Source organism: Opisthocomus hoazin, chromosome 10 (genome assembly GCF_030867145.1).
Source record: "Opisthocomus hoazin isolate bOpiHoa1 chromosome 10, bOpiHoa1.hap1, whole genome shotgun sequence".
Taxonomy (NCBI): domain Eukaryota; kingdom Metazoa; phylum Chordata; class Aves; order Opisthocomiformes; family Opisthocomidae; genus Opisthocomus; species Opisthocomus hoazin.
Genome location: NC_134423.1, coordinates 16712944 through 16727590, shown reverse-complemented (window position 1 = coordinate 16727590; position 14647 = coordinate 16712944). Strand labels below are relative to the sequence as shown.

The window sequence follows — 14647 nt, the reverse complement described above, 5'->3', positions numbered from 1 at the left end:
TGTCTTAGACCACCAAGCAAACAAATTTTACTAAACAATGATCTGTACTGAATACTCTGAATATATTTGACAGTTCTTGTGCATGCCATGAATTCAATGCTGGGTATTTTTTCAAATTACTTTTCCTTTGGAAAGCATCCTAATTTTAAAAAAAGAGAGGGAGAAATATCATCCAGGTCCAAACTCCTTACTAACATTTTAATAACTTTTTAAAAATCAAGGTTCCACTATTACTGAACAGGACATTACATTCTCTGCTTTCTCTAATTCCCTGCACCCAGAAATTAATTCTGAATAGAAGTAACCAGAAAATGATAGGAATATGGATCTCAGCTGCTAGTTCTAACATTGCAGTTGCTAATCACATGTGCAAACATATTTCCAGGTTCCTCACCCCTTCCGCAAATAGCCCATGTAAATAAAGAACACAGACCTGGTAGGTCCAGGGAGAGTGGAACAGAACAATTTTACCTTTGTTAAACTGTGGGGTGAGTCTTTCTGGATTATCATCTCAGACCACTGTGTCTTCCACAGTGCTTCAAAGCTTGGTAGCAGTGTCTGATAATAATGAGTTCAGGAAAGATCAGCTGTATTTAGACATCGGAAGAAAAGAGATTTCCCAATGTTAATCACATTTTAGAAAAAAATCAGAAATTTGAGTTTTGGTAGGCATTGGATGAGTCTGATTTTCAAAGAAAAAAAAGTATCCTCTGCACTTTCATGGTAAAGAATCACAGACAGAATCATCCCTGATAACTAAGGCACTCATACACACACCTTCCACTGACAGTATTATTGCCTCACTAATGAAAACAAGGTATCAGTTCCAATGAATTTTTATATCAGCCTCTTTCTAAACATCTCTTTCTTCCAGTTCCAAGAGTCAATAATGCCACCCGCTAGTACCATTATCTGGATGATTTGAAAGCCATGAAACACACAGGGAAGACAGTCAGTGTGGATGGCATGGATTTCTATGCTCTCCCTTTCATGGATTTTTCAACAGAAGGTTAAAAGTATGTAAACAGAGGGTTGTTAACAGTTAGTTAAAAGCCTCTACTCTTCCTTTAGAGCTCTTTGGGTACAAACTACTCATGGCCAGTTTGTTAACTTATCTTTGGTACGCATGCATGCATATAAAACAGGAGAAACAGGAAATTACAATTCAGAAAATCATGATACTTTTCAGAGCATATAACGCTGAGAAAAATATCACCTACTCATTATTTATTTAAACTTGAGCAAAAAGGGAAGCTTTTTCCAAAAAGTCTTTTTCTAAACAGACCTCATTATTTTTAATCCAATTGCTATAGCTTTTTCTTGCTTGCTTGCTATTTTTTAATTCACTTTTTTGTGAGTGATACCTGCTTTTCATGTGGCAAAGTGAGCAAGTTAAGGAGAGTGGAAATACAAGGGAACTGCATGACGATATAAAAAATTTAAGCACAATGATAATATACCAAGAAATCAACAGACCTCCGCTTTGACTCTCTTATTTGCCTGGGACTTTGGAGCAACCAAAAAGACCTAGATTTTCCACCCAAACCACTCCATGTTTTATAGTTCTCACCTAGGAATTACATGAGATGGAACTTTCAACAGTTAGTGAACGGCACCCAAAAGCCTTGAACTGACAGAAAAAAAGAAAAAAAATCAGTTTATATGCAAGTATCTTAACTGCTAATCTCAACAAAATAGAGAACAGACCACACCCCTCTTTCAAGATACTGCTGTAAATCAGTAATATATAAGCAAACAAGTGCTAGCCTAATGTTTCCAATCTATTCCCATCATGTTTTTGACTGGATAAGCTTTTAAATAGCAGAAGTCCAGTCCTGATTTTGTGTCAGCTGTTGTACAAGAAACTTTACCCAAAGAGATATAAAATGCTTAGGTAAACACAGAGCAACTGAAACATACCATTCATTTATATTTTACACACTATTGCTTAAATTTTGCAGGATTTTCAGATTTAGGAGTCCTTCACCATGTATGTTCTAATGGTCTACTAGGTGATTTTGTGCCAGTTGCAGCAAATGACTTTCCTGAGAAAGCACACACGCTGGAGGTTCTGACAGACACAGCTAAACAAAGTAAACGGGGTTAGTGAAGAGGCTTTTCCATATCCAACAGGAGCACTGACAACTATGCTTCTAGCAAGAATAGCTCTAAGGGAAGCATTTGCCAAATTGAGAGACCTGAACGCTTCTGTGTCATTAGCTCTGCTTTTAAGTGATAAAAAAAATCCGGCTATTGGAAATGAGGAATATTTGGGATATATTCAAACATCATTATCTTGTCATTGCCTTTGCTCAATTTCACAACAGAATTCTCTAATTCTGGAGACCACAATAATTGTGTCACTTGTTTCTTAAATATGTTGGATACTGGTCACACTAAAATAACTTTGTAATACATAAGCACTCTTTGGGAAACATTTCCATGTATGAAAAGCAGTAAAAGCCATCCAAAAGGTACAAGAGATTTGTTAAGTCTCATTCAAATCCACTCAAGACCATGGGGGGAGGCTGCAGTAAGGGTCATAAGGCAAAAACCACATTGTGTCTAGGTAGGTTACATGTATGATTTTTAAGTATCTTTAACATACCAGCATCCCAAAGTTCAGCTTCTGTTCAGGTTTACTTAATTTTTCAATTGCCTACGGATTAGGTGAGTGCCATTGAAACATCCTCTTCAAACCCTCTTCAGTGAGAAATTACCGAGAAACTTTTCCTGTAGACTTCCACAACAGGAAAAAGGATGTTGAACATTATTTTTCTTAGCCAGAAAAGCTACTTTCCTTAATTGGCCAATTTTAATCAAAGTTTTCATGCTGTACTGTAAGATTAATTTAAAATGTATGACTTAACAAATATTAAAATTTCGCTCTTAACATTATATAGTCCTACCAAACTTTGTCCTCATTCCTGACACAACTTCAGGCAAATTTTGTGGTGTGAAACATGTATTTTGTAGCTGTATTTTTATGCCAAATTAGACATGATACAGAAAGAAATATAGCTAGAGTCTGGATCTCTCCCAAAAAACCCTGTATGATATTTCATGGTTTCAAACCCTGACCAGTGTCCTTTCTCTAGTTTCCATTAAAGCATTACTATCACATCTGTAAATTTCAGAAGAGACTCCAAAAATTCCTTAGTTAAGAAAACCATATGCCTTGTCATATTTTGGGGCAATTCAATCCAAGTCAGTCTCGTGGATTAACCTGCTTCTACAGGTAAATAGAAGATTGAGTTCAAATAATCTAAGTTTATTCCATATGTAATTAACATTATTATTATTACTATTTGCAAGACCTCTTTTTATAGAAAAAATTATTTACTCACATTTACTAGCTTTCTTATTATTCTTCACATGCTCCTTTCATCTCAGTTTGGAGCTTGCATTATTAGAAGCAGGATGGACACCATCTAAACCAATAAACACTAATAAAATGCTAATAGTGAAAAACAATAACTGAACTCTCATCTTGCACATGCCAATGTGCATTGCGCTCAGATGGCTACTAGACCTATTACCAGGTATGCAGGTGTCTGTCTTTTTTTAAATTCCATGAAAAAAAACATGTTTCATTTTGTTCAGCTGGGAATCTCTCTTATGGTTTTCATTTTCAGTAAGAAAACACGATTATCTCAGGTCCAATCTAAAAGTGTTTCAGTTTGTCTGCCAAAACTAAGCTCAAAATATTTTACATGCAAATTTGCTATGTTACAACTAAGTGGTATTTACAAAGTCAGCCTTCAGTTACAGTCTTTACTGCACTTCATAGAAACATCACTAACATAAAGGAAAGGTAAATGGCTGAATCTCCTCTGGGGTGTCAAGAAGTCACAACAATTTCTTGCTTGCAATTACCACGCTGCTCTATATGAAGCTAATTTATGATAGCACATGGACCAGTGTGGCCATGTTGCATTGCCTTTCCTGAAAGAATTCATGTTAGAGTAGGATCTTCAAAGGAAAATGAAATTAGGTCAAGAACTGACTCACCTGGGTAGGGGATAATTTTCCAAAAAGAATCTCTTCAGAGTTTCAGAGAGATCTTGGCACTCTCAGCTGCAACTAGCACGGGAACATTTTTAGCAGTTTTATTTTGCTGTTTTTCTAAACTGACCTATGAAACTTTGTGATTCCCTTCAACCATGCCACCGAGTCACTGGTATGCCATGTTGCAGCAGAAGTATGTTGTACAAGCCAAGCTCTTCAGATGCTATTTCCTTCTCCAAGTCATTACATGGATTAACGGATTGAAGCAGTTCTTCGTCTAATAACACAACAGAATCTACTGCAACTTTTAACAGCCATGAAGAAGTTCAAACTGTATTTTTAATTCCCTCTCAGACTAACTGGCAAGGCAAAAGCTCACCCATTAAAGCACCACAAGCACTTTCACAGTCAATGTATAAAAAAAGAACTATTTATTAGACATGCTTTCTGTAGTATGTAGAAACAGCATGGAGAGTGACAAAGCGCCTTTGCATTGCACAAACACTGAAAGAGTGAAAAGAAAATGAAAACAAGGCGCTACACAAAGAAATGATGTGTACAATAGAACAGGCACGTTACTTTTTTTTGTTTTTCTTTTTGTGCTAAAAAAAGAACACAACGCTCATCTTTGTGTAGAGACTACTCATCAAAGCCTGAAAAAAACAGAATGCCAACATCATTATGACTCTTTCCAATTATCAATTCTTTATCCAGACTCACTTTTTCCCAATATTACTTTCTTCAGAAACTGAGTCCTCTCCCAGCAAAAAAATGCTCTTAAGTAGAGACTGTAACAAAGAAATGATTAGACTGAGTCCTATCTAGCTATGACAATTAGAAGTGCCACTAAAACAAAAGTGAAGCACTGAAGCTAAGAATTTTGACAACCAAACCTTCACCAACTTTGAAGCTTTTTGAAGTCCAGCTCTTGTAAATGGCAAAACAACTTACAATAATGTTTCCTAATGTGAAATATAACATTGCCTAGAATTGCTTGGAATGTGCAACAATTAGTGACAAACAGAAAACAGTGCACATCCAGTGCAGTTCAGTTTGGAGTTTTCTTGCCAGAATTGCCATTCACTTAACTAAATTAAACATGCTATTAGTATCATGTCTTATCATTATACTAAAATAAAACCTTGAATAAAATTTGTAACATGACTGACATGTGGCCAAAATACAGTTTGGCCTAAAACCGGCATGCTTTCACATTAGGGTTCTTTGTACTGTGCATTGTAAGATGTTACTACCACAAATATATAAATATGGGAATTTCCCATCGCTAGATACACTTGCAGGATAAAGGCTCATCTGTAAATGTATCAGAAGTACCTTGTAAAATATAAAAATCTTATCAAGACAACAATGTCATAGCATCTCGGGATACATTTGCAGATATAATACAGAAATGAATATGTTACAATTTTAGATGTTTTCTGAAAACATCTACAGACATAACAGTTGTGATTAAAAAAAAAAAGTGTTGACTTAGAAGATAAAATGCAATACAACATTCCTAATATTAATGTTATAATAATGAACTTTTATGCAAGAAAAATATAAGAACTAAAATTTAACTAATGTGAGTTCTGTTACAACACAGATCATTTCACCTTCTTGCTCAGTGAATAAAACACTTCATTTTCACCTCCAAGAATATTTCATGATTTTTAAGGTCTAATTAAAAGAAAAGCCTCTTCCCTGATGGTTTTAGTGGTGCTGCTGAGCAGCTGTTGCAGTTTGAACTGGCATCACCTGAACTTGGTAACGAGAGCTATGCACACTGTTCTGTATGTGGTTAATAAGTGCCTTAACATTTTCTCTTCCTACCAAAAACATCTTCCTTGATGCACCTTGGAATTGTATTTTCCTTTCTCACAGCCAAATCACAGCAGTGACTCACAGTCAGTTTTGATATTGATTACTACAGTCAAGTCTTTTTACCCTTGTGTCACTTCCAATTTATGAGCCCCATTTATAGAGAAATTTTTATCAACTGTATGACCTTGCAGTTCATGGTATGAGATTTCTACCTGTTTCTGTTGCTGTATTTTCAAGGTCATCTAGCTCTCAGTGTTCAACTTTTTGCTCTCCTCGATATTAGCAAATGCCTCCCAAATTTTGTCAGTCTTGTACCTTTCTTGCCTGCTGCTTTCATGACAATATTAAAACAAGATGAGCCAAAAAAACAGTCCCCAAAGAACTCCATTAGTAAACTCTCTCCAGTCTAGAAGTCTCCTTTTCAACACAAAGAAATGTAACCTCTCATTGGTCTAGTTCATCACACCCTAACTTTTCTTCTACTAATCCCCATTTTTCCTAGATTAAGTAATAATTTATTGTATTGCTTATTTTCAGATAAATAGTCTGATGCCTTATTAGAAAGAAACACCAGGCTTGCATGTCACAATGTGCTCTTTGTAAGCTTCTGCTTCATATTATTAAATTTTTCAGCAATTTCCCTACATTCATGTTTTTCCTTCTAAGCTCATAATGTTGATAAGACCACAGTTCACCCTGCCCCCACTTTCTTAAACACAGATACCATCCCAGGTATTTAACAGACACTTCTGAAAACGCTGTCCTATATGTACCAAGCCATTTTATCTAAAAACTAAACCACCAATAATATTACAACTAGAACAAGAACATTTCATCTGGCCTTTTTAGAGAAAAAAACTCAGTTATCATGTGGTCTAATAGTTTTAAGCAGTCACAAGTTTCTAAGCAGAGTTACAATCCTGAATAAAATGGTTATTTTAGTGTAATGATGCTTGCTCAGCAATTACTAGCAAATACACATTAGTAAAATATACCCTGTAGAGTTAATAGCCTATGAATGTGCTTGCCTGTGCATGCACTACCTTTATAAAGTCACAGTATCTGTACTGTGTTTTTAAAATACTTCTGCATTCTGTAAGGGTCCATAGCAATAAGATCGATATCTCATGTGTAATTGTTACTGTTCAAACAGATGGACCCACAAGCACATCTAGACCACCTCAGACTTTGAAAGAGATCATTCTTTTGACCCAAAACGTACACCTTAGGCCCATTTGGAGTAGGCAGCAGTCACACATAGCTAGAGTTTCAATCTTACTAGTTTACTTTGTCTTATAAACTGTGCTTCACTAATAATTTCTTCAGGTTTTAGGTTCCATCCTATTCTGACTGTTGTTACGAATTTCATTACAGAGACACTGGGATCCCAGAGACAGCACCCTAGAACAAAGAAAGATCAGCAAAACTTAGAAACCAAATTTCGACTCTATACAGATGCAACTGAAGAAGGCTGTCAGATTTTTTTAAATCAGTTGGAGACTCTTGACAAATGCAGTTTCAATGCCTCTCTTCCTCTGGTGATGATAGTCCATGGCTGGTCGGTATGAACTCACATTTATTTATTACTCAAACTACATCTTATCTGATATACTTTCCTTCTCACTATGCTAGTGCCAAAAGTAACTTCAGAAAAAAAGGTTGTGATCAGAAAGACGGTGGATTTCCCTGGTAGCAATCATGGCTAGAAATAATTCAAAGTGGATATTCCCCCGTGAGATTCTGAAAGAACAGTCTACAAGCAATTTTTCACATGGGAGTCCCATACCAAGGATTAGATTCATCCCTGGTTTAAAGCCAGCAGAGTTTGAACAAGTAGCTGAATTAATGTGTTATGCCTCTGGAGGACTGAATACCAGTTTCATTTCTCTGATACTGCCAAATATTTACAGACTTACCGAAAAGAAGAGCACACAATCTCCTCACATATTTCTCACAGATACACCTTAAAAGAACTTCTCTATAAGCCCCTTCAGCTGAAAATGAAGCCTTCAATGGCAATGAATTATCACTGAACTGCTTCCAGTTGAACTGTAAAAAAAAAAAAAAAAAAAAATCCACCATGAAAACGTTTCTCAAAGCACAGCAGTACTAAGAGTGACTTTTGATCAGCCTCTCAGTTGAAAAAGAAACAAAGGCAGAATAAGAAATGATGTAATTTTTAAGACATCCTTGATTCTCACAGAACCAATGTCATCACATAAGGTGACAAAATGGATCTTTCCTGCACATCTGTAAATATGCAGAGAAACTATGAACAACATTCTCGATGCATTTAACAAGCAACAGCAGAGCTGACTTTGGATGAAATATTGCCCTAGATGATTTCAGCCAAGCATTCCAAAGAAGAATTCGTTCAAAACCTATACCCTCCTCAAAGACAAACCACGGACCTGAAGCTTCTGGCATTGAAGTTTACCATTCATATTAATTTAATTTGCAGAGATGTTGGGCTCTTAGAGGCATACATATGAAAACCCAGAACCGAGACTCCCACATTCTGTTAAAAACACCAGAAGAGATAAGGACATTCTACTAATTGAGGAAATATGTGCAACTAGAGCAACAACTAAATCTGACAGATTAAGTAGTAATTCTGGTCCACCAAATCAGAAGCAGTCTTTGATGCTAGTTAGGAAACAGTGATCAGGTCCTTAAAAAAGGAATTAATTAAAAAAAGAAAAAAAGCAGATCTCAACATGGAACAGCTCTAGAAAGTAAATGCCTGTCGGTCTGCAACCCCCCAGTTTCCCTCCCTCTCCAACCCTAGCTTAAATTTACATAGACCGCTGCTCTTGAATGAAATCAGAAATTTTCTGGGCATTTCTGTCTTTCTTTTTAATCAGTAACACCAATTATCTCAGGATGAATGAAAAGTTTTAGGGACATCATTTCATTGATAAGAATTCATATTACCAGACAAATTATTATATGTTCTTATATTGATTCTTAATTTTTTTGTCCACCAAAAGCCAAATATTCTCAGCACTGAAGCATGCCAAAGCCCCTATAATCTAGTTATCAGAATTGAGCCCTGCTTGTTCATGTCTTTTGTTTCCTTGAGCTTTTCACAAAAAATATTTGGTAGAGACTGCTTTCCCTTAAGACTGTTTATTTTCTTTGGTTGTGGTTGTTTTGAACAAAACAGGTGGATGGAATATTAGAAGGTTGGATTTGGAAAATGGCAGCAGCTCTGAAGTCTCAGCACAAACAAACTAACGTGATCATTGCAGACTGGCTTACATTTGCTCACCAGCACTATCCCATTGCTGTACAAAACACACGCTACATAGGACAGGAGATCGCAGACTTTCTGGAATGGCTGGAGGTAAGAGCGCCCAGATTAACAAATGCTTCTCTGGAACAGACCTATTTACCTGTTGTTAGGCTTCTATCACCTCTCTGAAATACTACGGTGGTTAAGGCTGTTCTTTCACTTCTGTTTCTCTAATACATTGCAAATTTTTCTTCCATAAACTTTCATGTAAACTTCATAAAACTTTCATCACGCAAGACAAAAAAACAAGTGGTCTTGTTTATAAAAATATTTTGATCTGTCTTTAGAGGTGAGATAATTTCATGTTACTTCAGCTTTTCAATTAGCGTATGCACAGACAGCAGAGTCCCACAGTTTGAAAGCAGAGAAACATCATTAGCAAGTGGTTAGTTCAGAAAAATGGTTTTATGTTATCTGTGCTTAATGTGTGATTAATATCTGTGGTTAATTATAATGCAGGATTGAAGCATGACATTGTGTCTGATTTTTGCCTCGGTTCCCCAAAGATTACCCTAAAATAATGGCTTGGAGACTCAGAGTGTAAAGGGAGACCTTGTGAGAGGATAGACATGCCTCACAAAGCAGATGACATGGAGACAGTAGTAAGTACAGAGCTAATGCATATAGAGAGCAGCAGCCATGGCTGGATTGAAAAGGCTGCAGGTAAGTCTGCAAGCGATCACTGGTCTCCAGCACTATTTAAGAGAAGGCAGAAAGCAATCACTGGAATGAGATCACTCACACAAACCAGGCATCCTATGCAACTCTTATTTAGCTATCTCTAGTACTAATTTAAGCTACCTAATTTGAAATGGAATTATACTTCTGTACCTCACAATTAGCTTCTGAAAAATTTCAATAAGGTGAGGCTGAACGTGGAAGGGAAATATATGGCAAAGGTGAAAAATTGATAGCAAATACCATTGAAGGGCTAAGCTGCTTTCAACAGGAATGGCAGGGTAGAATAAACTGTCAGATACCATGCCCAGTTAGGGACAGCAGGCATAAAAGAGAAGACAGAAGAGCCAGTCACTATTTTCCATTGTGCCATTACAAGGAACCATAGCTCTTGGTCAAGTACAGTTTAAGTTGCTGGATCCTAAAGTCACATTTTGAAGCTGTTTAATTATTGAATGAATCAAATGGTGGACTTTGATCAGTTCCCAGGAGGACACACCACGTTGTCAACAGTAAAGACAGTCTGTGATTTCTCCATTGTCAGCAAACAAATCGAGCCTTGAATAAATGACTCCCTGCTCAAGCATTGTAGGTAGCTTCTCTTGTACCGTGATATGTTCCAGGATTTAACTATACAATAAATTTTCACAGCATTCAGTTGAGCGTGTTCAAGCAGTAAACCTTCCGTCTGTTGAGAAGCACCCCTCCTGAGTTTAACAGTTAAAAACTGCTCCATTCCAACTCCCATAACTATCTTTCCACTGTGCTTCTGTCGGTTTACAGGCAGGCGAGTATTTGAAATATCCTCAACAGATGTTATAAAAACTGCAGCACTGTGTAACATCTTAATAAAGAATAAAAATAAAGTAAATCTTAGCACTCTTAGTCCAAGAGTTAATAGGGCATGATCAGTAACAATCTGAATAGCATCCATCTCAGTAACATCTGCCAAGAAAATTAGTCAGATCTTGTGATTTCTAAGAGCTGCCTCTCTCAAAAGAAGGTAAGTTTCACTTCATCTTCACAAGAGACAGATATCAAGACTGCAAAGCCACTCCGCTGGGACAGGCAATATCCACAGTGAAAATAAAACAGACATTTGATTTTCCTGCGAGAAAAATATGCCACATTTTTCTCTGCAAGTCAGAAAAACTTTGAGCCTTGCAGCTCAGGTGAAATGCTTAAGAACTAGATAGTATTGATTAAGTAGAAAGAAGGGTCTGAGGCTGATCTGTTTCAATAGGTTTGTTCCAGATCAGATACCCGGTTTTGTACAAATCAGTCCAAGAAATGTCTTTGCAATTTCTGTGTTGATGGTTTTCCTGATGATAGCACATAAGTAGCAGTGCCCACACGTGTGCTATTTTCCTGCTGCATGAAGAGGAGGCAAGGAACAACATTTAGCTGGCAAAGAAATCTAGTGCACAATCCATGCACCTCATTTGACCTCTATCATCAGCATACATCTTGTGTTGTAATTCATGGCATTCCTAGCCTGCAGTAAGTATTTTACTAGTTTGCTTTTCAAATTTTCTGCATGTAAATCAAGCTGCCACTATCTTCCAGGAATCCATTCAATTTTCAAGAAGCAATGCTCATCTAATTGGGTACAGCCTAGGAGCTCATGTTTCAGGATTTGCTGGAAGTTATATCAGCGGTACAAGCAAGATTGGAAGAATAACAGGTAAGAGACTTACAACTTTAAGAAATGTAACATTCAATGATTTAAGTTACATAGATATTTGACATGTCAGTGTCACATCAATATTTAGCTGTTGAATAGCAAGATTTGCCACAGTTTAGAAGTTTCATCCCATCGGTTTAGAAATTAGATTTAGAAAATTTAATGAAAACACTTTTCAAAATTAAGTATCGTAGTATTTCTAGCTTTGATCTTTCCTACCTCAGTCTAATTTATGACATACAGAATATATAAGTGTGGCAACTACAAACCATCAGCCAAAGACTCAAGCTGCATGTTGCTTGAATGTATCTTGTGTCCATTCCCAGTAACACCTTAAACTAAATGTTAGCCACTAACTTTGGACCTTTGGTCACTATCTTGACCCAAAGCCATTCAAATACACTGTTCTTTATTAGCAATTCATTTTAAAAATAAAATTACATTAAGGAAATTGTCTAATTGTGCTTCAACTTTCAGTTGTGGTACATTGCTCATACAGTGATTTGAAGTAAATTCTCCTGTGGCAAAAATGATAGTCCTGGATTATATTTTACAGAAAGCATATCATTAGAGTACCCCCAACAGATGCTTAAAGTAAATAAAGTTAACCATAACACCTCACCATTTTGACTAGTGGCATTTTGATCCTTCTATAAAGTTTTGTAACTGTACTAATTATAAGTGCAATGAAAACACATTTATAAGGCTATTGACATACTGTATACGGTACCACACCTAATGCACAGTGACAGCTTAACCACCCCCCCACCCCTCCCCCCCAACCAAAACAGAAGTGCATTTTACACGAGGCCCACATCAGCTATGTTTAAGTTATCACAGAAAATATTTTACTTTAATCTGATTTGGCAGTGAGGCAAATATGCGTGACTATAGTTTCAAGCCCCAATTCTGATCTTGGACTCATTGCCACATACCATAGTTCATTATACAATCACAGAATGGTAGGGGTTGGAAGGGACCTCTGTGGCTCATCTAGTCCAACCCCCCTGCCGAAGCAGCTCTTCTGTCGGCACCTGCATGCCAAGAAGCTGATTTTGTTGTGATATTACACCTGTGTATACACCAAAGGACTCTAGTGCATCAGCGCTGCTTGTTCAAACCACATTAGTACATCAAACCTCCATAATGGATAAGTAAAAAACATTAAAAGGCATTATTTTTTGTAACAACTGTATGCATTCTTCAGCAAAAATTATTCACATTTGTAACAATAAGCTCCAAATATTCATAGTAATAAAAGCTATTAAGAATAAAAGGAAATGTATGCCTTCAGGGCGACTTCGCTACCTGTAGCCTGTATTATTAGTCTTGTCCAGCTAAACCTATACAACTATGTTAGTCCATAGTACCAACTGAAGAATCTCAAATTCAGAAGCTTGTCCTCAGAACTGAAGGAGCTTCAAACCACACAAGCAGTCGTTTTCCACAAATCAGCTGCCAACCAAAAAGAGCACCATACAAAAACTTCTGGCAAACCAAAAATCAGCAAGACTCCTGAAGTGGAATATTCTCTTTCTGAATACTGTAATAATTTGCCTTGAAGCCTTTTAAAGTTGAAAAATTATTATAAACAATATCCAGCAGACATATAGCTCTTTGAAACAAGTGAAGCTTTATAAAGTTTCAGGTCCCAAATGTGGGCTAGAAGTCAACCTTGTTGTGGGACTGGTGTCTTCCAAAGGGCCTCTGAAACTCATGACCTCTAGAGTAGGAAAGAACAAAATTAAGTAAACACCCCTCAAAGTGACAAAGCAGTAGCGAGCATGGTTTGTCTATAACAAACACATCTGTCTCTGGGCCTGTGTCCTTGTGCATGTAGCAGTTACTGTTTATTACACTGCCTGTGTTTACTTTACCTTTTGGTGTAACCACGTACCCTCTGTAGGACAAGTGTTCCTAGCATTGTTTCTATCAGCGAAAGACCTTGTTAAGTACCAGTGCTGTCTGTTTTCAAATATTTATCACCGACTTTTCCCACAACAGTAAAAGAACAGCCCATCTGCACTGTATCACAACCGGATTATTTGCGTTTACTGCAGGCCTTGACCCTGCCGGTCCCTTGTTTGAAGGAATGTCACCAACAGATCGTTTATCTCCAGATGATGCAAACTTTGTAGACGCAATTCATACATTCACTAAGCAGCACATGGGTCTCAGTGTTGGCATCAAGCAGCCTGTGGCTCACTTCGACTTTTATCCCAATGGAGGCACCTTTCAGCCTGGCTGTCACATCATGCACGTGTATAGCCACATTGCACAATACGGAATCACTGGTAAGAACAAGGACACAAAATGTGAAGCAGCATTGCAGCTGCACTGATAGTATCTTGGGGAAATTTGACATATCTCTATGGTCTTAAACAGTATCTAATGGGAATATTATCTCCCACTATATGCAATGAAATTTCTTTTCTAGAAACTGGTTATCTCATTTTTACATGTATTGAGTTCAAACTGCTCTTACTGACTCCAGTAAGGAATCTGGCTGCTTAGCACTTCTGAAAATGAGGCCATGAGCATCCTGCTGTCAAGCACTTCTGAATAATTTCAAAGGTATTTGTTTTAGCGGTAAAGGAAATGAGAAAATTAATTCTAATTAAGCCAGATTCATCTAGTGTGCAATTAATTGGTTCAAATCAAATAAAATACACGGCTGTACTACTCACCTCCTTAGTTCACCTTTTTCCAGCTCCCTGTCCTTCAACTGTGCAGATGATGCTCTCTCTAGGACCTGAATGCCAGTGTTCCAGGCTAAGTTTTACATATAGAAGCTTACTTCCAATGTACCTAAACATAAACGTATAGAGAAACTGATGCAACATACTGAAAAAAGCTAAGGTACAGATGCACAGTGGCAACCAGAACCGTTCACTGAAAAACCCCAGAAGAATACTGTTCACCCAGAATACCACATTGCAAAAACATTTCTCAACTATCACCACACTACCTAAACGTAAGCCTTACTTGTAAGCGGATAATTTATGGAAAATGTGAAACCAAGCATCAGCTAGAAAGCTTATCAGTGAAGACATAAAAACTGTCCATCATGATATATCGCAATTACACAGAAGATAATTACTTCCATAATTTGATGACACTTAAGGAAGAAAAAGATACTTACTTCTCATAAAAGCAGA

At 37.0% G+C, this 14647-nt stretch overlaps 1 protein-coding gene across 1 annotated transcript in view; it reads left to right on the top strand.

The window, feature by feature from the left end:
• The window catches only part of LIPC (lipase C, hepatic type), a 63334-nt gene that overhangs the window by 37670 nt on the left and 11017 nt on the right, over nucleotides 1–14647 (top strand). Inside the window, exons 3-6 of the mRNA XM_075431983.1 lie at nucleotides 7207–7394; nucleotides 8999–9178; nucleotides 11372–11489; nucleotides 13550–13783. Coding sequence (XP_075288098.1) covers nucleotides 7207–7394; nucleotides 8999–9178; nucleotides 11372–11489; nucleotides 13550–13783 — 720 coding nt within the window. The remainder of the gene's footprint in view (nucleotides 1–7206; nucleotides 7395–8998; nucleotides 9179–11371; nucleotides 11490–13549; nucleotides 13784–14647) is intronic.